Genomic DNA, 25,200 nt, shown 5'->3' on the forward strand with positions numbered 1-25,200 from the left:
AGGGCGAGTGTATGTGTGTATGTAATGTCATTTGCAATCAATACGTGCATGTCGTGCATACGGTATGCACCGATTCGCAATTTTAAATATATATGAAAATGCGTTAAATGTAAATAGAATGGAATGGTATTGTTTGACAAGTAGATTCAAAATATCGTGATGAGTTAATAAACGTGCAACTACCAAATGTGGTAGAACTTATAGGTACATATAATAGTTTTCGACAGGTCGATTCATCGCGTCGAGATTGGATGGAACATTAGAGGACGGGACTGATGGAAAGGGCAAAAGCTCTGAAAGAAACATTGCAAACTGTGTTGATTGTTAACCTTCCTTTCTTCGAAAACAAATTCCGCATTCGAAAATACATTTAGCAGTCTCGAAAATTTGCGCAAAGTATGTCTCCTCTCTCTTTTTATCTTTCTTTTTGTTTGTGTATCAACATGGCTTTAAGCTGAATGTTTAGTTCTAGATATTTATCTATTTATCAACTGTGAGAGACGTTTTCTACTTATTGATCTGTCAAAAGATAGATTAATAGCTGTCATGCAATCACATCAAGGCAAGAATGAAAATTATTTGAAAGGAAGCGAAATTATTATTCTTAATTGCATTTCATGCAATTGTTTATATTTTTATTTCTAAGAAATTAGACTGTACATCGGAGAGAAAAAGATCTACATAAATTATAGACAAAATGAGTAGTCAATTAAACATAACAGTTAGACCTGAAGTAAGATTGGATGCCAAGTGGTTGAAAACTGATCTGCAACGATTTCTTTATCGCGATGGATTGGCTGAATTATGGAATGAAATGGTGCGAGATGGTGAAATTGTTGGTTCTTTCAGCGATGGTTTAATCAATGCTGCAGGAATTGTAGCAAAGAAGGGTATGAATATAAAAGTTAATTATGATAAAATGTAAAATTCTTTTTACATCTACATCATCTTTTTCTTATGCTATATTAAACTTATTTAATTTATATATTTAATATATTATAAACATAAATATTTATAAAGGAAATATCAATGTATGATGTTTGTATTATTCTCAAAAAAGATAAAGATTTGAAAATGTAAATTAAAAGAACGGTTATAATAATTATAATTATATATTAATAAATTTTGAATAATGTGTTTGATTAACATATTTATATGTATTTTTTCAGGTGAGAATGGGCATTACTATTGTGGTATGAGAGTATTATCTTGTCTCTGCTGTGATGGAATTTGTGGTCCACAACATGGATGTAATTGTACTCCATGTCAGAAACTGGATGACGAAGAAACTGCAAGAACAGCAGCCATGGTTGAAAGGGCTACATCTGCACGGCGGATAATGGATTCATGGCTTTGGGCACCGCAACCATGTAAATATATTTTTATATTATATACATATATATTAAAAAAAAAAACTTATTCTAGTATTTTATTTTAAATTATTTAAAAGTTATTTATATATCTAAGTTTTCATTAAAAAATTTTTTTAATGGATATTATGTTTATATTTGTTTGTTAGATTTGATAGTAATATTGATAGTAATATTTTCAAATTTTTTTTTTAGCATTAACAGATTTAAAAGGATGCATCCATTTATCGATAAAGGAACAACGCAAGTTATGTTGTGAAGTCGCAAATAGCACATTATCGGCGACGCGTTTGAGACAACGACTAATAGTCGCTAGAAGATATTTTACAGCTTTATCTCGACATAAGCCACAAGAAATCAAAGACACCGTGAATGTACCAAAGTCTATTGGAAAAATACAAAAAACGTACAGTATAAAAAATATATTAGATATATAATATATATAATTTTTTAAGTAACATAATTATATTGTGCAAACTCCTATTACATACAGCACAGGCCAAATTTCCTAAGTGATTTGATTTGTTTTCTTGTGCACGCAGAGTATCGATATACAATTGTATCTTGATCCTCTTCAGAGTACGTTATTTTTTTGTGTTCTGTTTAAAATAAAATACAAATTGTCCCTATAAATGCTCAACATTTTTTAAACTTTTGCAGACCAAGACCTAACGAAAAGGCAACCTTGGGATTAGCGCGCGTTGGTTCACGAGCGGCTCTAAATTTCTCGTTCGCGTACTTAAGACGGGCTTGGAGATCTGGGGAAGACGTCGAATTTTGTAGTGAATTATTGACCGAATCATTGGAGGCGTTGCAATCATTACCCGAGGCGACTCTTTTCGATGAAAGTAATGTTTCTCAAGTTTGGTTGGAAGTCGTAGAAAGATCAGCCAAATTTTTGAGACAAGTTGTCACGGGGTATGTATGCTTTATCAATTTAATTTCAATCGTATATGTAATATGTAATTTTAATAGTAATATAATAATTATTAGATGTAATATAATTTTAATATAAAGAGAGAGAATAATATATATTTTAATCATTATATATAATATAATAGAATGTCATATTTAATATTATTATATATAATATAACATCACATATTTTTTATTTTTAGAGAGGTAACTACTGGACGATCATGGCGACCAGTGCCACTCTCAGATCAACATACAGCTCTTTGCCTGTTATTGGAATTAGTCGCACAAAGAGCCACTCTTTCTAGTTTATTGGATTCTGTGGTTTTATTGCTTCATCTCAGTGGTAAACACAAAAATCAAGACAATCGAGTCATGCCACCTGGAAGCACGGCACCGCTTGTCCCTCTATTACGACGATTGAATATGATACCAGCGACAAAATCTCGCAGACATCTCGACGGAAATGTTACACCGGGACCATGTGAAGTGCTACTTAAATATCTACGACTGCCAGACGATGATGCCGTATCTGTTGATTTGAGAAAAGCCGCAGTGATTATTATGTGTAATTTAAGCAGATTAGCCTCTCCTCTCTTACCGCCGATTAATACCGAGTACGGGTTTTCGAGGAACGGAAACTGTAGGCAAACGTTTCAGGAAGTATTGGCATGGGGTGGTGTAAAGTTTGGAAATGGTTCCACTCCCTTTTATTGCGACGCAATTGCAGAATTGGGCATAAAACAGTTATGTTGCACTGAGCGAGCGCTGATGATATTATCATTAAACGGCAACGTTTACAATATGTATCACGGATCCGAGACTCAATATCCACAGAGAATACATGGATTCTCCGATAAGCCGGTCACGATGATTGCATCTCATTCGGACGGCAAGCATCATTTAGCATTGACACAAGACGGCTGCGTATATTCTTGGGGCAACGGAGATGGAGGTAGGCTTGGACATGGCGATACTGTCTCGTACGATGAACCAAAATTGATCGAAGCGCTTTTAGAGAAGAATATCGTGTTCATAGCATGTGGTAGCACATATTCAGCGGCATTAAGTGTCAGCGGTGAATTATATACCTGGGGAAGAGGAAATTACGGTAGATTGGGTCACGGCAATTTCGACGACGTTATGATTCCGACTCTAGTGACAACGTTGAAAGGTCACACGGTTGTGCATGTGGCCTGCGGTAGTGGTGACTCTCAGACCTTGTGTGTCACTGCATCCGGCATAGTCTTTTCTTGGGGTGATGGTGATTATGGGAAACTCGGTAGAGGAGGCACAGACGGATCTAAGACGCCGAAGATTGTCGATAAGCTGCTCGATATTAATGTCGTGAAGGTATTTTGCGGCAGTCAATTTTCAGCAGCATTAACAGCCCATGGAGAAGTATACACATGGGGAAAGGGTGATACATATCGTTTAGGCCACGGCAGCGAAGAACACGTGAGATATCCCAAAATCATCGAATCGTTGAGAGATAAGAAAATCAAAGATTTATCTGTGGGCGCAACACATATATTAGCGTTAACAGAAGATCAGTTTGTTTACGGATGGGGTAGAAACGACTATGGTCAAATCGATTCCACGTTAGGCTCTGTTATTTCTGAACCTACTTTATGTCCGACATTATCCTCAAAAACTGTCATCGGTTTGGCGTCAGGTCCGACTCAGAGCTTCGCATGGTGCATGTCGGCATGGTCAGGTGGAGCTAGTAGAGTGGCCTTTGTTGTTGATATAAGTGAAGAAACCTTTCAACTGCTCGATACACTCCTGGCTAAATCTTGCGAAGGTTTACCAGGAATACGACCACCTACGCAAGATCGTGAATGTCTAGCTGTAGCTACGCTGAATTTGCTCCGATTACAGTTACATACGATGTTGACGCATAATATCGATACTAAATCTGTTGGACTCGCTGCAAGTAGTACCCTCTTAAATTCCCTAAAGCAACGTTGTGTTAATCTAGCGAGCGCGACTGGGATATTAGCGACGATACAAGAAGCAGCGCAAGCAGTTCTACAAACAGGTTGGAGCATACTGCTGCCAACAGCTAATGAACGTGCGAAGACATTGTCTAGTTTTCTACCAAATACATCAAATAATATGGAACAATCGAGTTCAATAAATATATACATAAATAGTGGACAGCGGTTTATGGCCGATTTACTTGTATCCAGTCTAATGGTGGATGGTGGATTGGAACTAGCGTTGAAAGCTGCAATCAAGGCGGAAATAGCGGACATGCCAGATGAGAAAGACTTTCTCGATATAGGAATATCGTCGAACATCATCAAAGTGAAGACTGATACGAGACAAGGAATGAAAGACGGTTTCAATTCCGGAAAGAATATGACGACCATCTCGTTGCTGCAACTTATCCAACAATTAATTAGAAATGGTACGTGCATTACGCAATCCAGATTGCAACAAGGTTCATCACAACAAATAGATCGAAATGAGCACCTAAGAAGATTTGATAATTCGCCCAGCTTAAACCTTTTGTTACGCTTTCAACGGTTATTAATTGCGCAAGTATACGAGTGTATCACACGCAAATCTCGCACGGAAGATCTGCATGATCAGGAGATGATGGGCGCGGAGTCCCTATTGAAGAAGTACATCGCGCAAATCTGCGATCACGCAACTGAAATATTACCTTTAGCAACCGAGATAGGCGGTCGTTCCGTCAAAGATTTCATTTCAATCGCTAGCGTCTTAAAAGGCGATATAATTAATGTATTACTTTCCGAGCTGGTAACATGCCTGATATTGTTACAAGTGGATTGCCCTGTGCTATTGATCGATATGAACTGGATGGAGATGATTGCGCCGATTCTAGATGCACTGGATAATTTCGTAAAATTGGCGCCGACGATGGAGAAGAACGAGGCGGACGATCTGTCCTGGCCAGGAATCATTGCGCCGCAACATGGAAATAAGATATCTATCCAGGAAGAACCCACACTGATACGCTGGGCAGATTTGGAGAATCACAATCGCGACGGTGGCCTCTGGGTAGTAGTGAATAATAATGTTTACGACGTTCAAGATATCAGAAATGAAGGTTCCTGGTCTCCTTATGAGGTACTTCAGAGATACGTTGCCGGACGGGACGAGACTTCAGCAGTAACACAATGTAGTGTACCGTACAGTCAGCTATCGCCACCGAGAGGTATGATGGATTCCTGCTTCGTCGGTCATTATTGCCACTCAGAGCCCGACGAAAATACTCGAGTCACAATCGAAGTGACTGATGTCTGTTCATCCCTTCTGGACACGGAGAGAGCTTTAGGATTTTTGTTGGGCCTACACGCCTATCGAATGCGACAGAGTTTGACTCTTCAATCAGCGGAGGAAGAAGCTGGCGTGTGGCTTACTGCAAATTTTTTGCGTGGCGGCCTGCAAGTTCTGCAACCACCAAATCCATACGAGGAGGAAAAGGACGAGGCGAGAAGCAATACATCGACAGCTGCTAACTCGCCCACGGAACCACCGCTTCCAATACATGCAAAGAACGAACAGCAAAAAGAAAATGATGATCGAACGATTGCATTTATACATGCACTAGCAGAGGCGCATAAAACCGACGACAGTCACGTTCGAGCGTTCTTAACGATAATCGACAGATACTCCAAAGCTAATAATCTATTTTCTCACGCTGATTTTTGCGGCGACCATCCAGTCGAGGAGATTAGTCGCGTCCTAATGGCTGTGATTGTCAAGCATCTTGGCTTGGGACAACAAGCATTTTTATTAGCAGAACAGGAATTGAAAACCGCTAATAGTGCAAAACTGAGCAGTCAATTAGCCGATATGGCCCGAGCGATTTATCAGACCAAGTGGAACTTGATACGGATTAGGCAGCAACAGAACAGAAGTTACAAGGAAGTATGCGCGCCCGCACAAGAGAGATGTAAATTTCTCTTGTACGAGGTTCGATCTGCAACGAGTTACGAAGTTAAAGGACTGGAAGACTTGAAATTATTGCATACAATCCCTAGATTCAAGAGAGCCGTTCGTACAGTCATAGCGGATATTCGTAGAAACAAAGATTCATCTAGCGGAGCCGGTGGTAAACCGGAAGATATATTAAATGCGTCTATACAAAATGCTAAAACGAAAAATAAATCAACGGACGGGGATATAATGTCTTCTTCCAAGGAAAGTTTGACCATCGTGGCTTCTTCTTCTTCTACAAAGTTAGAGGAGATATCGGACATAAAAAACAAAATTATGCAAATGACGGAAAAGATTCGGTATGGACCGATACGTTGGGCTACTGATTATAATGGTTTAATGACGAGCATCATCGAATTTGTCATCAACGATGGCATCGGCGGAGATGTTGAGACTTTGCGCCGCGCGATGTACTGTCAAATGCAACGTGCTCGAGTGCGAGAACAAGGTATCTTGATGATGCGCGAATTATTGAAGAAGGATTATTTGATACCATCGGTGAAATATTCCTTGCTCAACGGTTGGCTCGGCTTGACCTATGAAAACAAGTCTCTTAGCGACGGAATCGCGCATTGTTTGTATAATATACAATTGACTACTCCTTATCAAAAATCAAAAGTTATTCTGGCTGAAGCCGAAGTAATTTCATGGGCGGTACAAGCTTTACGAACTTATGTCATACAGGCGGAACTGCCGAGTAAACAGAAAGTCAGCGGAAAGAGCAGTTTGAATCAAGGTACTTATACCTGGCTGCGAAAATTACCAAGAGCAAGATTCCTACTTACTATCCTCGGTATGTTAACTAGTTATCAATGTGCCAACGAGATCGGGCTGTTAGTTAATTCGGGCCTATTATCGAGCATCTTGACTTTATTAAGACAAATCGGACCATCGTCAGCAACTTTCTGCGAAGGCGGTGAAAGTGGTCAAGGAAAGCAAAGCGGAGACAATGCCGAGGCGCCGAAAGCTAAGACTGAGATCACAGCGATTTACGAAGACTCTCTTCAAAAGAACAAACCACCGACCGTACAGCTCAGCGGAATGGAGTTGGCAGCATTAATGAAAGTGGGCACTCGAGTTGTACGAGGGGCCGATTGGAAGTGGGGCGATCAGGATGGTCCACCGCCTGGCGTAGGTAGAGTAATCAGTGAACTTGGCGGCGATGGATGGATAAGAGTTCAATGGGACAACGGTGCAACGAACTCGTATCGTATGGGTAAGGAAGGTAAATACGATTTAAAATTAGCAGATCCGCCGACACCTCCTGATGACGACAGCGATGAAACCGATAGCGATGCTCCGCTCGACGGGAATAAAACGGAGAACACTGCAGGTTTCCGCGCAGAAGAACTACATCCGACTACTTGTCTCAAATCGGCATCTACGACTTTACTACGAATAATCTTACTCTCATGCGGTATAGAAGCGGATAAAATACCCGCTACATCTATCAAGATTCTTACTTCCACTCTACACGGTATAATATCGACTGCAAATAAATCCAGCGAATCAACCATGCATGTTCAACTAGCGAGACAGCATCATGAAACTTGGGCTACTTTCAGTCTTTTAAGGGCGATCGCAAGATCAACGAGATTATGCAAGTCTTTAAGTTCACAGGCTTGGCTTGACCTTTTATTGAGTATCATTGTTGATGAAAATAAGCCCTGCCTCGAGAAACAAATTATGATCACAAAATTACTGGCAGCTATTCTGCCCTCATGGGGGACGGAAACAGTCCCGAACGATATGACACAATTTTTGCAAAAGTCCTTCGAGATATTGGGTCAAGTAGCACTCACATGCGATATTACCTCCGGTTCAGAGCTTCATTCGAATAAATGTCGTATGTCTTTAACCGCGTCGTACAGTTCTACCGTAGCTGAGGAATTAATATGGTTAATTAGATACTTGCATTCTCTCCCCGGTTGGAACGAGGCTATAAACAAATTTCTCTCCGCAAAATTGACTTTAACCGTGGATCTCTGGAATGATAGTCCGTTATTTCACATACAAATGAATGAGAACGGTGGCGAAAACGGTTTATGTATTCAACGTACAATTATGGCAACTCTCATTGTCATTGGTGGTTTGGATAATAGAATAAGAATCGGCGGTTTGGTGAATTCTGACGGTGAAATGGGTATGGTCTGCAAGTTTACGAAGCACTCGAAGATCGTTATGCAGCTATGGAACGGCAACGGAACGCGAAAGATAGTTCCATTTCACACAGTGAAGCGAATTAATGAAAAATTCCAGTTGGACAAAATGCCTTTAACGGAAACACTTATATCTATCTGGGCCAATTTATTTTCAGGCGCTACTTGCGGGATGGATAAACGACCCGGTGGTATGCCCGTTATCGCTGGCGTTGTCAACGCTTCGATATTGCGGAGCCAACAGCAACAACTCGCAGCCTTGAATGCTGGTAAAGCAATGCTTGCTTATCAATCGAAATTACGGAAGATCTTGAAATATCCGTTAGCCAATGACATCAATGACGATGACAGACGTACCTCTATACTCTTGCAAGAAATGCTATTGCGCGCTACGAAACCGCAACCACTGAAACCGATGTTTAAACGTAAAGAGTTAGAGGAGGCCGCTTTAGCAGTCTCACAGTATTTGGTTTCTGAATTGAGACATACGCCTATTCAACGAACGGGCATGACTTCGGATCCTACTACTCCTACATCCGATTGCTCATTAGTTTCCTTAACATCGAGTCAGAGAAAACATTGTAAAACCAGCGCGGCAACGAGAAGAAGTTCCGCAGCAACGCCTGCGACTCCTCTGGTAGCTCAGTTAGTTGAAATGGGTTTCCACAGAAAAAGCGTCGAATTGGCTATCAAGAGCATGAGCGTCGCCGAGCAAGGCAGCGTAACGGCGGAAAACGTGGTAGGTTGGTTGTTGGAAAATCCAGATGCCGCCTTCAGCGACACAGAGACTTTATCCAGCCTGGATGGATTAACTGATGGTAGCGATGATTCAATTAGCGAGGATCTGGACGACTCTCCATCGGGACAAGAGGGTGGTGCTACGGGTGGTACACCGCCGATATACATGAAACGTTCGGACTTCCTATCAGTCGACGAGTACGCCATATATATACGCGATAATGTAGTTCCAGGTATGTTGGTACGTTGCTGCAAGAGCTACGAGGAAGTGGAATACGGCGATGTCGGTCAAGTAATGAAGATTGATATGGAAAACTTACACGATTTGAATGCGCAAGTTGCATGGCAACGCAAAGGCGTTGTGTACTGGGTTCGTTTTATTCATATAGAACTGCTTGGCTATCCGCCATCTTTGCCAGGTCCACCGCCTGCATTAAAAGTTGGCGATAAAGTTCGAGTTAAAGCATCGGTAATTGAACCAAAGTATAATTGGGGATCTGTAAATCATCATTGTGTCGGAGTAGTCACAGCGATAACTAATAACGGCAAGAACGTATCCGTAGATTTTCCGCAGCAACACGGTTGGACTGGTTGCGTTTCCGAGATGGAGAAAGTGCCGTCTTGTCATCATTCCGTGATTTGTAACTCATGCTGCCTGTCACCTATTTCCGGTCCCAGATTTAAGTGCAAGTATTGCGATAATTACAATTTATGCGAGAATTGTTTCTATACCAAGCGATCACATCGACACGGTTTCAATAGGATTGCGGAACCAGGTTCGGCGGCTGTTTACGCCGGAAAACCAGGCAGATATCACAGGCAAGATTTATTAGAGTTATATTTAATCGATGATTGGTCTAAGTGTATTAGAACCTTGAGTGTATCTTCGCGAGAGAACTGGGCCACACGTTTGGTAGACGGATCTGGAAAATATTGGCAAAGTTGCGGATCGCAAGGGAAACATTGGATTCGTCTTGAGATGTTGTCCGGAATCCTGATATACTCGTTAAAGATTATCGTCAATCCACAAGATAGTAGTTACATGCCCTCTGTAATAACGGTTAATGTAGGAGATTCCTTCACCAATTTAGTAGAATTAAGAACGATAACCATACGTTACTCAGACACTATTGTTACACTGCTTCAAGATATGAAGGAATATTATCCTTGTGTAGAAATAGCGATCAAACAATGTCGAAATGGAGGCATAGATTGCAAGATACACGGTTTGCGCATACTCGGTCGTCAGAATATGTTTGAGAATCAGCTGACGACTTCGGTCTCTTTTCTTGCATCCGACTGGGAAGTCTTGCAAGAACAAGTGGCGGTACAACGCAGTGTTGATACAACACCACCTCAAGAATCGGCTGTCTATGTTTGGGGTTTGAATGATAAGGATCAATTGGGAGGTCTGAAGGGATCTAAAATTAAGCTACCGGTGTACAGCGAAGTTCTATCAAAATTAAAACCTATCCATATAGCCGGAGGAAGCAAGACTCTCTTTATCGTCAGCCAAGAAGGCAAGTTGTATGCTTGCGGAGAAGGAACAAATGGCAGATTGGGTTTAGGAGACGATAACAATGTCTGTGAACCAAAGCCCATACCTTTCCTAAGTCAATTTGTGATTAAGAAAGTGGCCGTGCATTCCGGTGGAAAACACGCATTAGCGCTTACTCAGGACGGTAAAGTATTCTCATGGGGCGAAGGCGAGGATGGCAAATTGGGACACGGAAATAGCATATCGCTGGATAAACCGAAGCTTATCGAGACATTGAAATCGAAGAGGATTCGAGATATCGCTTGTGGATCGGGTCATTCGGCAGCAATCGCGAGTAACGGCGAACTGTATACCTGGGGCTTAGGCGAGTATGGTAGATTAGGCCATGGAGATACTGTTACACAAACGAGACCGAAACTAGTACAGGCTTTAGTCGGACATAGAGTAGTCCAAGTAGCCTGCGGTAGCAGGGATGCACAAACAATGGCTTTGACTACTGATGGTTGTATATATTCCTGGGGCGATGGTGACTTTGGCAAACTTGGTCGTGGTGGAAGTGATGGTTGTTATACACCTTTAGTGATAGATCGGTTGAATGGTTTGGGCGTCGTACAGGTGGAATGCGGCGCGCAATTTTCCCTTGCTTTGACGAAATACGGCGAAGTATGGACATGGGGAAAAGGAGATTATTTCCGCTTAGGTCATGGTAACGATCATCACGTTCGAAAGCCCACGCTGGTTGAAGGTCTCCGAGGCAAGAAAATTGTTCATGTGGCCGTTGGTGCATTGCATTGTCTTGCGGTGACTGACACAGGTCAAGTGTACGCTTGGGGTGATAACGATCACGGGCAACAAGGTAATGGCACGACGAGCGTCAATCGAAAACCATCATTGGTACATGAGCTGGAGGATGCGAGAGTGAACAGAGTATCTTGTGGCTCGAGTCATAGCATAGCCTGGGTATTAGTCGATCAGCCAAGTAGTGGAAATCAAGAACCGGTTACGTTCTCAACAGCGAGAGACCCGTTAGGCCAGATGTGTCTAGGTCTGAATAACGCGTCGGAGCAAAACGGCACTGTCGCCACGAGTAATAATGTCGGCACCACTAGGCCATCCCTCGCCAGTATAATACTTTCGCTAGAGAGTAATGTTGCCAAACAGCAAGCCTTACAGCATGTAATTAATGCTCTTCTCATTATGCAGGCACGAGCAGCGATAGTGACGGCTTTGCAGAGTCATTCAACACTGAACAACTCTGTGTCAATGAAGCACGCACCGATGCCAATAATGGATGTCATTCCATCGTCGGAGGTAATTATGACATCGAGTACCGAACACACAGTTTATCAAAACGTTGGTGACATTGCACAAGGCGGAGGTGAAGCTCCGGCAAACGTTGCCGAGGCGGTCAATGTAGTAACTGCTAGTCCCAAGATGACTCCCGAATCGGAAGATTATCCATTAGCCATGTTAGCCATGTCTATGTCAAGTTCTGCTAGTTTATCTTCGCGCGCTTCAAGAATGTCGACAAGTGCGATGAGTGTTATAGCTGCTACTTTAACATCCAACGCACAGGTAGTGGGAGAGGATGCTGTCGCGGCATTCGGCCTGGATGAATTTACATCGGCATTAACGGAAGATGATGCCAGAGTTCTAGTTGACTTGTTGAAACTGGCTGTAGCTAATAGAGTTTGCGCGTCGGCTAAAGAAACGATATCGTCGGTACTAATTGCCTTAGGTAAGATCAATAGCTCCATCGGCAGCATGTTGCTGGAATTATGCGTAACAGAATTGGAGGATACTGCGGCGAATAGCAACTGCGTCAACAATACGCCACAACCCGTAGTGCAGGAGACACCGCATCCTTATATAGATGACACAACATTGACGGGTCACGTAAAAATTCCTGGCGCGGAGGCGCTTCGAGTGGAATTTGATCGACAATGCTCCACGGAGAAACGGCACGATCCGCTCACAATAATGGATGGAAGCGGTAGAGTGGTGGCCGTCAGATCCGGCAGAGAGTGGACCGAGTGGGGTCCAGAAATTAAGATTCAAGGTGATGAATTGAAGTGGCGATTCTGTTCAGACGGATCTGTCAACGGTTGGGGCTGGAAATTTACCGTATATCCCATTCTAGCGAAAATGGCGCCGTACGAGCTCGGATCCGATCGTGCGGTGCTGTCGCAGCCAACCATAGCTTTGGCCGAACATCTACTTATAGATAATAGTCTGATAAATTCCGATGGGAATGTTGCCTCTCGTCTGGCCACCGCTCTAGGCCAATGCAGTCAACTAAGTACTCTATCGGCACAGCAGAGGATGTGGGCGTTGAGAAAATTACAGGTGGTTTATACAAATGGACCAGGTATAAGACCTGAAGTCGCACTCTCGTCTCTACTTGGTTCTCTACCGCAAGCTCTTTTACGGCAGTACACGTATGAAGATCCTCTGGTCAGAGGCGGCAAGCAGTTAATGCATAGCGACTTTTTCAAAGTTCTCGTGGCGCTCGCATGCGATCTCGAATTGGACGGAATGCAATTCTGTTCCGAGGTACACAAGTGGTCCTGGTTTCGCAGGTATTGCCTTGCTGCGCGAGTGGCAAAATCGCTCGTCGATCGCACTTCTTTACCGAAAGCGTTTTGTCACGAAGTCACAAAGCAGCTGAACGAAATGGCAATGGATGGAGACTCCGAGTATACAAAGGATCACGAAAATCACAATATATTCAAACAGGGACATGATGAGCAATTATTACAATGGTTAAATCGTAGACCGGAGGACTGGACGTTATCATGGGATGGTTCGGGCGCGATCTACGGATGGGGTCACAATCACAGAGGTCAACTAGGAGGATTAGAGGGTCCGAAGGTCAAGTTACCTGCACCCTGCGAAAGTCTGTCCGCGCTCAGACCGATACAGCTGGCTGGCGGTGAACAAACTCTGTTTGCCGTAACTGCTGATGGAAAGGTTTATTCGACGGGTAAGACAAAACTCTTAATTATAATTTTACTGTGTAACATATCACTGTGTGTCAAATTCTAATTAGCTATGTGTTGCAGGTTACGGAGCTGCGGGACGCCTTGGGATAGGAGGAACGGATTCTGTTATGATCCCAACGCTGTTGGAATCGATACAGCATGTGTTTATTAAAAAAGTGGCCGTCAGTTCGGGAGGAAAACATTGTCTTGCTCTAAGTTCGGAAGGTCATGTATATTCCTGGGGTGAGGGCGACGATGGCAAACTGGGACATGGTAACAAGATGTCGTACGATCGGCCAAAATTGATCGAGGATCTACTCGGCGTAGAAATTTTAGATATAGCTTGCGGGGGTCATCATAGCGCCGCCATCACGAATGCTGGTTGGCTGTATACATGGGGAAAAGGTAAAAAGAACGTGATTAAATAGTAATCAAGTAATGTACCAAAATGTTTTTATATTTTTAATTCGAGATTATTATACTGCGCATACCATATATCGAATGTCTGACTTTACATATATAAAGTTACTGAAAATGTAGACATGTTTTATATCACACTAAAAGAAATAACTGATTGTACAGGACGGTATGGACGTCTCGGACACGGTGACAGCGATGATCAATTACGCCCGAAGGTAGTCGAAGCTTTACAGGATTACAAAGTGATCGACGTGGCTTGTGGAAGTGGTGACGCGCAGACGCTCTGCGTAACCGATGACGATAACGTGTGGAGTTGGGGTGACGGAGATTATGGGAAATTAGGTAGAGGTGGCAGTGATGGATGTAAAGTTCCATTGAAGATAGATTCCTTAGCTGGGCTCGGCGTAATTAAAGTCGAATGCGGTAGTCAATTTTCAGTCGCTTTAACGAGATCTGGAGCTGTTTATACTTGGTAATAACAATATATAACATTTATTTTTTTATATATTTCATATCGTACGATCATTATTTTCTTTCTTTAATTTTTTTATATCCTTTTTTATATCCCTTTTATCTATGTGCAGGGGTAAAGGCGACTATCATCGTTTAGGTCACGGCACGGATGATCATGTGCGTAGACCGCGTAAAGTAGCCGCGTTGCAGGGAAAGAAGATTATTTCGATAGCGACGGGCTCGTTGCATTGCGTAGCGTGTTCCGACAAAGGAGAGGTCTTCACCTGGGGCGACAATGATGAGGGACAACTTGGCGACGGTACCACGAGCGCGCTTCACAGGCCGAGATTGATACATGCGTTGCAAGGCAAGAAAATTACGAGAGTCGCTTGCGGTAGCGCACATACGTTAGCCTGGAGCACCGCGAAAACTTCACAAAGCAGAATGCCGGCGTCCACGCCTATGGAGTATGATTTAGTTAAAGATCTATCGTATTCCGTACTACGCAATAGACTAGTATTACTACATCATTTCGCGGAACTCTTGTGCCCTGCTTTGGCTATGTTTCCGATCACCGGTCATGTTGGACTGAGTAAGCTAGCCCCTATGCTAGTATACAGTATAAAGGAAGCGACATTCCGCAAGGTAATTCAAGCCACGATGGTTAGAGACCGTCAGCATGGACCTGTGATCGAATTAAACAGGATACAAGTGAAAAGGGCTAGAGCGAAGGGTGGGCTAGCTGGACCGTTTGGTATCAAATCTGTTTTCGGCCAAATGGTGTCGAAGATGTCTCTCCTGACGCAAGATGTATTATTCCTACCACACAGAGTTTGGAAAGTAAAGTTTGTCGGTATGTATTCTATTTATATAATCGTTAGGTCTTACTATGAAGTATGCGATATGATATGCGAACTCGTTAATTACGTTTGTATTGTTTTATTTAGGAGAAAGCGTCGATGATTGTGGCGGTGGTTATAGTGAGAGTATAGCAGAGATGTGTGATGAATTGCAAAATGGTTCCTTGCCGCTATTTATACCTACGCCAAACGGTCGCGAGGACAACGGCACGAACCGAGATTGTTTCTTATTGAACCCCGTAGCGGACTCCAAATTGCATATGAACATGTTTCAATTCTTAGGCATTCTGATGGGCATTGCTATACGAACGGGCAGTCCGCTGAGCTTAAATTTAGCCGAACCAGTTTGGAAACAACTTGCTGGTATACCTCTAACACCCGCAGATCTGACGGAAGTCGATAGAGATTATGTTCCGGGTTTACTTTGTATTAGGGATATGGATTCCGACGAAAAAGTCTTTCAGAGTTTAGAAATGCCATTTTCTACCCCCTCCGCTGCAGGACACGATGTGGCATTATCTAACAGGTACTATATTTTTAAATTTTCTGTTATTTATTTATATATATATATTTTATGTTATACAAAATTCTAGAAAGTATTTTAAACATAGATAAAGCGATATATCTTTAAACCTAAATAAAATTATAAATAAAATTACTTTGTATAAATGATATATAAATATATGTAAGAAAAAAGATATACACACATATATTTTATAAATTATGTTTTAAAATTGCATAATTATTGCTAATATAAGATATATTTAATTTATTGCTTCAGAATTATCAAACTTATACTACAAAATAATATTTAACATGAAAGTACAATTTATATTTAATATTTAATAATATATAAACTTAAAAGAAAAAATTTGTGTGATAGATAATAAACTACTCTTTAAATTTTCAGATATCTTAAGATAACACCAGAAAATAGACATGAGTATGTAAGATTGGCATTAGATTATAGGCTACATGAATTTGATGCTCAAGTAGCAGCTGTGCGAGAAGGATTGTCGAAAGTCGTTCCGGTGCCCTTATTAGCATTATTTAGCGGGGCTGAACTTGAAACAATGGTTTGCGGTAGTCCAGATATACCGCTGAATTTATTGAAATCTGTTGCGACGTATAAAAGTAAGATATTTTGATGCTTATATTATATCAAGATATTTATGGTATTAATTTTTGATATAAGAAATGAAAGGATTAAGTATAGATACTTTCAAAAATTTATCCCAATTCTCTCCTATAAGATTTTTGCATTATAATGAGCCCATTAAAATTATATATATATATATATATATATATATATATATATATATATATATATATATGATTCTTATTTATATGATTTATTTATTATGGTTTCTAATTCTTAAGAATTGTCTTTGCAGGCATTGAAGTGACTGCACCGCTTGTTCAATGGTTTTGGGAAGTTATGGACGAATTCTCCAATCAAGAAAGATCACTTTTTCTTCGTTTTGTTTGGGGCAGAACACGTTTACCACGCACAATCGCAGATTTTAGAGGCAGAGACTTTGTTTTACAAGTAAAAAATTGCAATCTATATTTTATATCGAGTATTCATTGTGTTCACACTCTTTTATCAATTGTTCTTTTCTTAGGTAATGGACAAGTACAACCCACCAGACCAGTTTCTTCCTGAAAGCTATACCTGTTTTTTCCTTTTGAAAATGCCGAGATATTCGTGTAAAGCAGTTTTACGACAAAAATTGAAGTATGCAATACATTTTTGCAAAAGCATCGATACTGACGAATATGCTCGAGTGCAAGCTGCAACTAATTCAGACACTGAAGATACAGATAGTTTAGCGAGCGAAGAGCACACTTCGCTGTAAGTCATTCGCTAAATGAAATGTGTTATTTGTGTTTGAAGTGGCATTTTGTTGACTTCTTTATAGATGTGTTCACGGGGAGATTCTCTAAAAAATCCTATTTTTCTTACACGACATATTTATCACACTGTACTTAATATATGCATCGCTTTTGTAGCATATCTAGTTTAATGTATAGTAGATGATAATAAGAAAACATAAATAAACCACTAAGAATAAGTCTATCAGACTTCTCTTAGTCGATAAAATATCCTTTATTTTGTAGATAAATATATCGAATTTACAATTAATTTATTTATTTTGATATTTTTCATTAGTTTCACTTTTAATTATAGAAATAATTCTTTAATAAATAATATAATAAATAATCATTATATATATATATTTTATCTCTCTAATATATATATATATATATATATATATATATATATATATATATATGTATATATATATATATATATATATATATATATGTATATATATATATATATATATATATATATGTATTTCGAAATACATTTTAGAAAGAATGTATCACAGTTTACAAAGTCCAAAATTACCAAAGAGCATTTTTATATATTTTATCATGATTTTTAAATGAATGCATGTTGTATATTAAAATAATTAATATGTAGTGAGAACAGCCACCAGACTTGTTATTTTTAATAAATAATCAAACTGCAGATAAGAAGTATTGCAATATCATCAGTTCTCTTACACATTTATTGAATTCCTTATTGATAAAGTTTTACAAATTTCCTACATATATACTTATATATATATACACACACACACACACACACACACACACATACACACACGCACGTACACATGTTTGAGCACAGCATGTCAATATTGAAATATTTTGATGCAATATATAGATCGAAAAGATATTATTTCTTGTTATGTATAATCTAACAATAAATAAGAAAGTACAAAACAGAATATGTCAAAATAAAACTTAAAAAAAAATGCCAACAATGACAAACACTTCTCAGAGTTTAGAGTTGGCAATAGAAAAGATTATTTTGACAACGAGATTATTTTGAGTGCGAGTTTATGTATAAGGAAAGTAAATAGATAAATGTACAAACATAAAGCGGTAATACATAAAAAGTTTTATCTGGTAAGAAATGATAAAAACTAATTTTATGATGAAATTACCGTTCCTTTACCTCATATTATCAGTGTGAAGAAATAGATATTTTTAATGTACAATAAAATACAATAATATTTACGCTACACACATACAAGTTAGAAAGAAAAATAATATGGATAACAGATTGAGTATAATCACACAACTATATAGCATCTTAAATCTTCTGTGTTGCTTTTTCTTTCTCATGCAAACACATTGGGTAATGTTTTGTCGCTTCGCGATTGACGTCGGTTGTAATCTCTTTTCCACTATACGGAAACACTTTTTTCTTAATTAAACATATATTTCACCGCTAGCTGATATCATGCGCGAGAAACGTTGAAAAATGTAATGAGAAGTTTCTTGATAACATATATAACGTTATAAACAGTAGTATAATTCTGAAGATAAATCACAATTAGAGCAATAAAGCTGCGCGATCTTGACTGAGAGAACTACAGTCCGGTTTGGCCAATATCTTGCAGTCATACACAAGCTGATTCTGTGAAACATACGAAATGCTTCGTCTAGTGACGAACAAGGTATATATTTATATTTGATTTTATCGAATCTGGGGGATCGATCATGTAATTTCACATGGAACTTTCCACTTTTCATTTTTCATTCATTCAAATTTCACATGAAACTTTTTATGCATAACGATTATATATGTAGCTTGGATGCGTGGCAATCATTAAACATAACTTTTAAGCTTTATAACTAAGGAGGATTATTATTAAAAGATAATATATAAAAGATAAATCTTTCTGTTAATATAATATTAACAAAAATACACATTTATTTTAATTCCAAAGTATATTTAATTTCTTAGATTTCCACCTTTCTGCCACCAAATTTCATGGCGAAAAAGTTACATGATCGAGCGAAATTATGAAATTCAAGTGAAACTTTTCACGTTTCCGCCGTAGGGAAAAAGTACATGATCGACCCCGATACGTCCAGCAAATATATTATGGAATTAATGATTTTACTTATACTTTTGCAAAAGAGTAAAATCGCATATTCTTCTTTTTTCAGTTATCTAAATGGAGCTTCAGAAATAACCGAACAATCACTACATACAATGGGAAAAACATGACAAAGAATATTGACATACCTAGTAATGCAGATGTTGTAGTAATAGGTAACTAAATTTGTATTTTTGGAAAAGCACAAAAGGACTATATTATTTGGATATAAATTGGACATTCTATATTATGCACATATTAATTAAAATTAACTGAGGTTTAGCAGTATCCTTTCATATATAAAACTTTACGGAAACGTGAGAAATCTCAGTTGAAGGAGTTAATTTTGATTAATATTTTTGGACATAGATATATATTCGCATAATGATATAGAAGAATTCTTACAATAGGTGGTGGCAGCGCTGGTTGCAATGCGCTTTATCAATTAGGAAAACGCGGTATCAATGCTATACTCTTGGATAAATCAAAACTTATATCTGGCACAACATGGCATACAGCAGGTCTCGTGTGGTGTTTACGCGGAGTATGCGACATAGAAATGGAGTTGCTAAAAGTTTCAAGATTGCTTTATGCATCCTTGCAGGAAGAAACGGATATAAATCCAGGATGGATAAATAACGGTGGACTTCTTATCGCGAAGTCTCCCGTGAGTCTAAATATTTTTTTTCAGAAAACAGTTTTTCAGACGCATGGTTGATGTCTTTATCCGCATTTTTTTAAAGAGTGAATATTATATTACATTTCACAGGAGCGAGTGGCCGAATACGAAAGATTAATTACTAGTTGTAAAAATTTTGATATCGATGCATATATGATTGATCCGGCCGAGACGAAGGAAAAGTTTCCCTTGATAGATGAAAATGCATTTCTAGCTGCGATACATTCTCCAGCAGATGGTACCATAGATCCTGCCATGTTAGTAAATGCATTGACAAAGTCAGCAGAAAAAAACGGTTGCAAGGTAATTTCATTCCTTTTTTTCTTTCATATTAGTCTAAATAAATATTACTTATTGGGATTGTAATTCACAATAGCATGATCAATCTTTGTATTTGTATTCAAAGAATATAGCAATATGTATTTTTCACAATTTACTGAAGCTAAAATAAAGTTTTGCAACTAATTGCAACGTTTGCGAAAAATTGAAATTCCGATTAAGTATAATTTTTCAAGATTATCGAAGATTGTCCAGTGACTAAAATTCTCACAGAAGATAATGATGGTCATAAAATCGTTCGTGGAGTAGAAACGCCTTACGGTATTATAAAAACCAATGTTGTATTAAACGCTGCTGGAGTATGGTCAGGGACGATAGCACAAATGATAGGACTGGATATTCCATTGATACCGAAGAAACACGCATATATTGTCACTGAGCCAATGAATGTACAAGGATTGCCAAACATCCGAGATCCCGATCGTAGTATCTACTTTCGAGTGCAAGGTGGAACTATAAGCATCGGAGGTTACGAATCAAATCCTATCATATTAAAATCTGTAAGTTGTATGAATACATGTTACATGCAAAGATTTAAGTGCTATTATAGAAAAAATATTTGCGATACAATGAATTCTCTTGATTAATTTTTAAACGATACATACCATATAAAGGCACCAGAAGACTTCTCCTTTAGTTTGTATGAACTAAACTGGGATGTATTCAATACCCATGTAGAAGCGATGAACCAATTGATACCCGTTTTAGCAACCACAGGAATAAGAACGACAGTGTGCGGTCCAGAAAGCTTCACACCTGACCATAGACCTATCATGGGTACAAATTTTATCATTAATTTATAATCGATGTTTACATTCATTAACATTACATGCACATTAATTCTAAAGTACAACAATGTCTAAAAGGTGAAGATCCACGTTGCACAGGTTTTTATTATTCCTGTGGATATAATAGCGCCGGGATGATGTTCGGAGGTGGTTGTGGAGAACAAGCAGCATTATGGATAATTAACGGACGACCGGACAAACACATGTTCAGTCACGATATTAGGCGGTAAAAATTCATTTTTAAGTTGGAAATATCAAATTTCTTAAATATGCAATATAATGTAACATCACATTTATTTAATGATTTAATTTTTAAAAATATTAATAATTTTTCTTTTTTATAAGCAACATAAGTAATATTATTCTATTCATATTTACAATTTATTACATTTTTTACATTGTTATATTTTCTTCTTCTTTCCAGATTTATACCAGAACAAAGAAAGAACTTAGATTGGATTACTGAGCGAAGTCATGAAGCTTATGCAAAAAATTATGAGATTCTTTTTCCACACGACGAACATTTGAGTGGCAGAAATTTGAAGACAGATCCTTTTCATAATGTAAGTTATGTTTTACACAAATATTCAGACTTTGTCAATATTTATCACGTATTGTTAGATTATTAATTTTCAAATTTTTTAATTTTTTTTTATTAATATGTTACTGTTCATTTTTATGATAGTTACTAATCAATGAAGGCGCCGTTATGGAAGAACGACAAGGATGGGAACGTCCAGGATGGTTTTTACTAAATAAGAAAACAGTGGCACCTTTACCTTATGATTATGGTGGTTATTATGATAAACCTAAAAATACGAATGATACATATGCTGATATATTAAAGACGGAACGGACATTTCAATTTCCGCCACACGATAATATCGTACGTCCAATTTTTTAATTTAGAATAGGATTATGTCAAAAATTATTTTTCAGCAAATATATAAAATCTAAAAACCTTTTTTTTTATATATCTATTATAGATACGGGAGGAAGCGCTTTCATGCAGAAATAATGTTGCCTTATTTAACATGTCATATTTTGGAAAATTTTACATATGTGGCCCAGAAGCAAAACAGGCAGTAGATTATATATTTACATCTCAAGTAGATCGAGAGATCAACAGAACTGTTTATACTTGTATGTTAAATAGAAACGGAGGGGTGGAAGGTGATTGCACGGTTACTGGTCTAGAATCTGGCTTGGGTGGTGTAGTTGATCCCATATTTAAAGGAAAAGCATTTTATATAGGTATAGTTTTATGCTTTTACATTTTATCGAGTGTGAACATATTTTATTTTGCAATCCAACATTATTAACCCTTTTATTTCTGATTTTAGTGACTGGAGGCATGTCATCATATCATATTTGGGCACATATTAACAAAATAGTCAGAGAAAAAAATTTCAGTGTATCTGTGCATAATGTCACAGAACAGATAGGAATTTTATCAATTCAAGGTCCTAACAGGTATTCAAATGAAATATGAATATGAATATATGTACAAATTATGACAAAAATGTATAACATATATCTTACATTATTCATTCAATATATTATTATAGCCGTCAAGTTCTTCAAATGTTAATCGAGGATGATCTCTCGAATAAATCATTTCCATATAGCACTTCAAAATTGATACGAATAAATGGTGAATTAGTGCATATGTTTAGACTTAGTTTCGTGGGTGAACTTGGTTTTGAATTACATATTCCAAGAAGTTCGTGTGAAAAGGTTTATAAAGCTTTAATGGAATGTAGTAAGAAATATGATATGAAATTAGCCGGTTACAGAGCACTCTACAGTTTAAGTTGTGAAAAAGGTACGCAGCAGTTCAATATTTTTGTATTATTTAATCTATATGTCAGGATTATGTGTTAATTTGCCTATCAGGGAATCATCTTTGGGGTGCAGACTTAAGATCAGATGACAATCCAATAGAAGCAGCTTTAGGAACTGTCTGTCGCAAAAATGGCAAATATTTAGGTAAAGCATCTGTCAAACGATGTCGTGAAAATGGAGTAAAAAGGAGACTAGTGCATTTACATATAAATGAGTAAGTATATCATTTTGCAATATATTTATTCTTTTCTAATACTACTGATTTATCAATATTTTGAATGCACATTATTCATGGATAAATATTCATTTGATTTAGTGATATACCATTATGGGGTATGGAAACTGTATATAGAAATGATCAATTAGTTGGCTATCTAAGAAGAGCTGAACATGGATATACTTTTAAAAGCAGTATTGGACAGGCGTAAGTAAATGAGATAAATAAATATGAATAATTTATATATTTATACATTTACTTTTTTTATCCAGATATATCACAGCACCAAATGGACAAAATATTACAAAGGAATTTTTAGAAACAGGTACTTACCAGATTGAAGCAATGAGAAAAAGGCATCCTGCAAGAATGTATATTAAAAGTCCATTTGATCCACATAATAAGAGAATATCTGGTATATATACAATGTAAAAATACTTTTCGGCAGCATTATTTCTGGTGAATTTGTACAATGTAAAAATCTGTAAAAATCATATATATGTATATTTTAACCATTATGCTTAATATTTTGTACAAATAAAAGATAATATTTATTTAAGGAATTAATATAAAAATTGCTTGTCATTACAATAAATAATAATTATTCAATCACTCACGATTTTATCCAGCTAATGGATTAGCATGTACGGTTACATTGTTTATCCTGATTTCTGCAAGTGGTTTGAAATTCTTAGGATTTACTGGTAATTTTTCCAATTGTTCCAAAGTCTCCAAACCATCAATCACTCTGTAATAAATAAAAACCTAATAAAAGAATTACAATTTTATTTATTATAAAGTAAAAATAAATGCAAACTCACTTTCCAAATAGAGTATATTTTAAGTCCAAATGTGATTGCGGTGCGTAAGTTATAAAAAATTGACTCCCATTTGTATTAGGACCATTGTTAGCCATAGAGACAAGACCTCTCGTATTATGCTTCAGCTCCTCTTTGAATTCGTCTTCAAATTTACGATTCCATATAGAAGTTCCACCTTTACCTGTATTGGTAGGATCTCCAGTTTGGACAATGAAGCCTTTTATGTTCCGATGGAATAGGCAATTGTCATAGTATCCACTAGCGCAGAGTGCAAGAAAATTCTGTATGAAACAAATATGTTGAAGCTTGTATGCAAAATTGTCAAGAACGAATATTATAGATTATACATTGTCAATAAGTAATGTTACGACATAATATACGCGATAATATAATGTTGTGTAATGTGTACAAATCAATATGTGTACAGATCAATACCTCACACGTTTTCGGGCACATCTCGCAAAATAATTCTATTTTGATGTCACCGACGTCCGTATGCAACGTAACGCTCTAAAAAAAGAAGATATTTATATTATTCAAACTGTATACAATAGTTGCTTTCCATTTACATCAAAACTCAGATAATTCTCACTTATGACGTCATAACTCAATTGAATGCGCGTTCCTTTTGACGCTGAGAAAGTGAGATTCAACTGAGTTTCTGCACACGATCGAGACCGTGTGCTTTAGTGAGTCTAATAGACTCACATACAAGAGTAAGATTATGAACCTGCAATATCATCTGCGCGTTCCTTTTACTCATTAAACAATTGACATTTTATCTGAGTATGAAATACTCACATAACTGAGTGACTCAGTATCACTCGAGTGCAAACGGAAAGCAACTAATATGTATTATGAATGATTTATATTACGTACCATCTTCGATACTTTTACTTTTCAGTATAAATTGCACACTTGAAAAATCAAAATTATTTCAAAGTGAAATGGCTGTATGTTGACAGAAAACAAATGATTTTTTAACGACAACTTCAAAATAACGGTTCTCACAGTGCGAACTGAATAGCCTTGAAGGACAGTTAAAGAGAAAGTGTAGAAAGTGCAGTTGAAAGACCTGCGATGCGCGAAATTATTTCGGAGTCAAATAACGTCTTTAATAAGATTTGACGAATCATTCACGATGCGATTTACGTATTAAAAAAAAATATATGTATATACAAAA

General features: G+C 37.9%; 3 protein-coding genes across 3 annotated transcripts; 2 read left to right on the forward strand and 1 right to left on the reverse strand.

The window, feature by feature from the left end:
* The first annotated feature begins 268 nt into the window (after positions 1 to 268).
* On the forward strand, positions 269 to 17,446 carry LOC126858238 (E3 ubiquitin-protein ligase HERC2). Its single transcript, XM_050608394.1, has 13 exons — positions 269 to 396; positions 467 to 890; positions 1,170 to 1,370; positions 1,566 to 1,776; positions 2,031 to 2,288; positions 2,489 to 13,635; positions 13,715 to 14,038; positions 14,216 to 14,525; positions 14,638 to 15,359; positions 15,454 to 15,892; positions 16,277 to 16,500; positions 16,761 to 16,915; positions 16,992 to 17,446. Exons 2-13 carry the CDS (start codon positions 698 to 700, stop codon positions 17,223 to 17,225), a joined length of 14,418 nt encoding a protein of 4,805 aa, XP_050464351.1. The 5' UTR covers positions 269 to 396; positions 467 to 697; the 3' UTR covers positions 17,226 to 17,446.
* Positions 17,447 to 17,916: 470 nt separating this feature from the next.
* On the reverse strand, positions 17,917 to 25,073 carry LOC126858279 (peptidyl-prolyl cis-trans isomerase-like 3). Its single transcript, XM_050608484.1, has 7 exons — positions 24,897 to 25,073; positions 24,453 to 24,527; positions 24,018 to 24,298; positions 23,814 to 23,944; positions 23,530 to 23,678; positions 20,952 to 21,114; positions 17,917 to 18,887 (listed from the first exon to the last, which is right to left on the reverse strand). Exons 1-4 carry the CDS (start codon positions 24,897 to 24,899, stop codon positions 23,818 to 23,820), a joined length of 486 nt encoding a protein of 161 aa, XP_050464441.1. The 5' UTR covers positions 24,900 to 25,073; the 3' UTR covers positions 17,917 to 18,887; positions 20,952 to 21,114; positions 23,530 to 23,678; positions 23,814 to 23,817.
* LOC126858247 (sarcosine dehydrogenase, mitochondrial) lies at positions 18,754 to 23,628 on the forward strand. The gene is made up of 15 exons (XM_050608422.1): positions 18,754 to 18,902; positions 19,399 to 19,504; positions 19,739 to 19,995; positions 20,098 to 20,310; positions 20,523 to 20,846; positions 20,961 to 21,123; positions 21,213 to 21,360; positions 21,559 to 21,697; positions 21,820 to 22,020; positions 22,121 to 22,388; positions 22,478 to 22,607; positions 22,703 to 22,959; positions 23,031 to 23,193; positions 23,296 to 23,403; positions 23,469 to 23,628. The coding sequence occupies exons 1-15, from the start codon at positions 18,879 to 18,881 to the stop codon at positions 23,626 to 23,628; spliced, it is 2,661 nt and encodes an 886-aa protein (XP_050464379.1). The 5' UTR covers positions 18,754 to 18,878.
* Positions 25,074 to 25,200: the final 127 nt, after the last annotated feature.

Source organism: Cataglyphis hispanica, chromosome 24 (assembly GCF_021464435.1).
Source record: "Cataglyphis hispanica isolate Lineage 1 chromosome 24, ULB_Chis1_1.0, whole genome shotgun sequence".
NCBI lineage: Eukaryota > Metazoa > Arthropoda > Insecta > Hymenoptera > Formicidae > Cataglyphis > Cataglyphis hispanica.